Here is a 766-nt window from a genome sequence, read left to right as displayed (position 1 = left end):
CCAAGCAGGACTGTGTTGTAGCTTCCACCCGCTTCCCAAGTGTGCTGCGGTAGGAGTTGAGCAGAGAAAGGAGCGGGTCCGTTAGGAGGGAGGGGAGATGGGAGGGAAGCAGGTGTGGCTTGGGGAGATTCCAGACTTGCGTCTCCTGGGAAACACCTGTGCGGCTCAGCTTCGAGCTGTGGTCCGAGGGCTGTGTGCCATGGGCTGCCTGAGGCGCTGTGAGAAGTGCTGAGAGCGGTGCAGACAGTGTTCCAGGGAGACAGGTGATTGTGGTCCGTGAACGTCATGCGGGAGATGGAGGGCAGAGCAGGCATGGGTCGGAGGGGGTGCGGGTGCCCAGGAGCCAGCGGAGCAGGTGCAGACCCGCCCCAGGACCTGAGGGCAGGCTCCACGGGGGACCGAGGCCCCAAGAGCTGGGCAGCCAGCCATACCGTCGCCTTAGCACTGCCTTCTCCACGGGAGCTTCCCAGCTGGCGGCGCTGAGACCTGAGTATTCGCAGGGCAGCGGGCGGCCTGCTGCTGCTGTTGGAGCCAGGAGGGCAGAGCCCGCCCCGGGGCCCCCTTTTCTGTGAAATTGCTAATTTTCCAAATCGACAGGCTCTGGCTTGACTGACAGAGTGAGCTCTCTTTTCTCCTAACATCATTCTTCTTTCCCGTGTGTTCCAGCCGACCACACCTGGGCAGCGTCCCGGACTTCAGGTTCCCTGTGGCTGACGGGCCAGCAGACTCCTTCGGCGGTGCGGCGGTCCTGCGGCGCCCCCAGAAA

The 766-nt window shown here is 63.4% G+C and overlaps 1 protein-coding gene across 1 annotated transcript in view; it reads left to right on the top strand.

The window, feature by feature from the left end:
* PPFIA1 (protein tyrosine phosphatase, receptor type, f polypeptide (PTPRF), interacting protein (liprin), alpha 1) overlaps positions 1–766 on the top strand; it is a 74,733-nt gene that overhangs the window by 44,422 nt on the left and 29,545 nt on the right. Inside the window, exon 13 of the mRNA XM_010837647.1 lies at positions 667–765. Coding sequence (XP_010835949.1) covers positions 667–765 — 99 coding nt within the window. The remainder of the gene's footprint in view (positions 1–666; position 766) is intronic.

Source organism: Bison bison, unplaced genomic scaffold, assembly GCF_000754665.1.
Source record: "Bison bison bison isolate TAMUID 2011002044 unplaced genomic scaffold, Bison_UMD1.0 scf7180017864080, whole genome shotgun sequence".
NCBI lineage: Eukaryota > Metazoa > Chordata > Mammalia > Artiodactyla > Bovidae > Bison > Bison bison.
The sequence above is the reverse complement of the archived record's forward strand: the minus strand, read 5'-3'. Positions and strand labels throughout refer to the sequence as shown.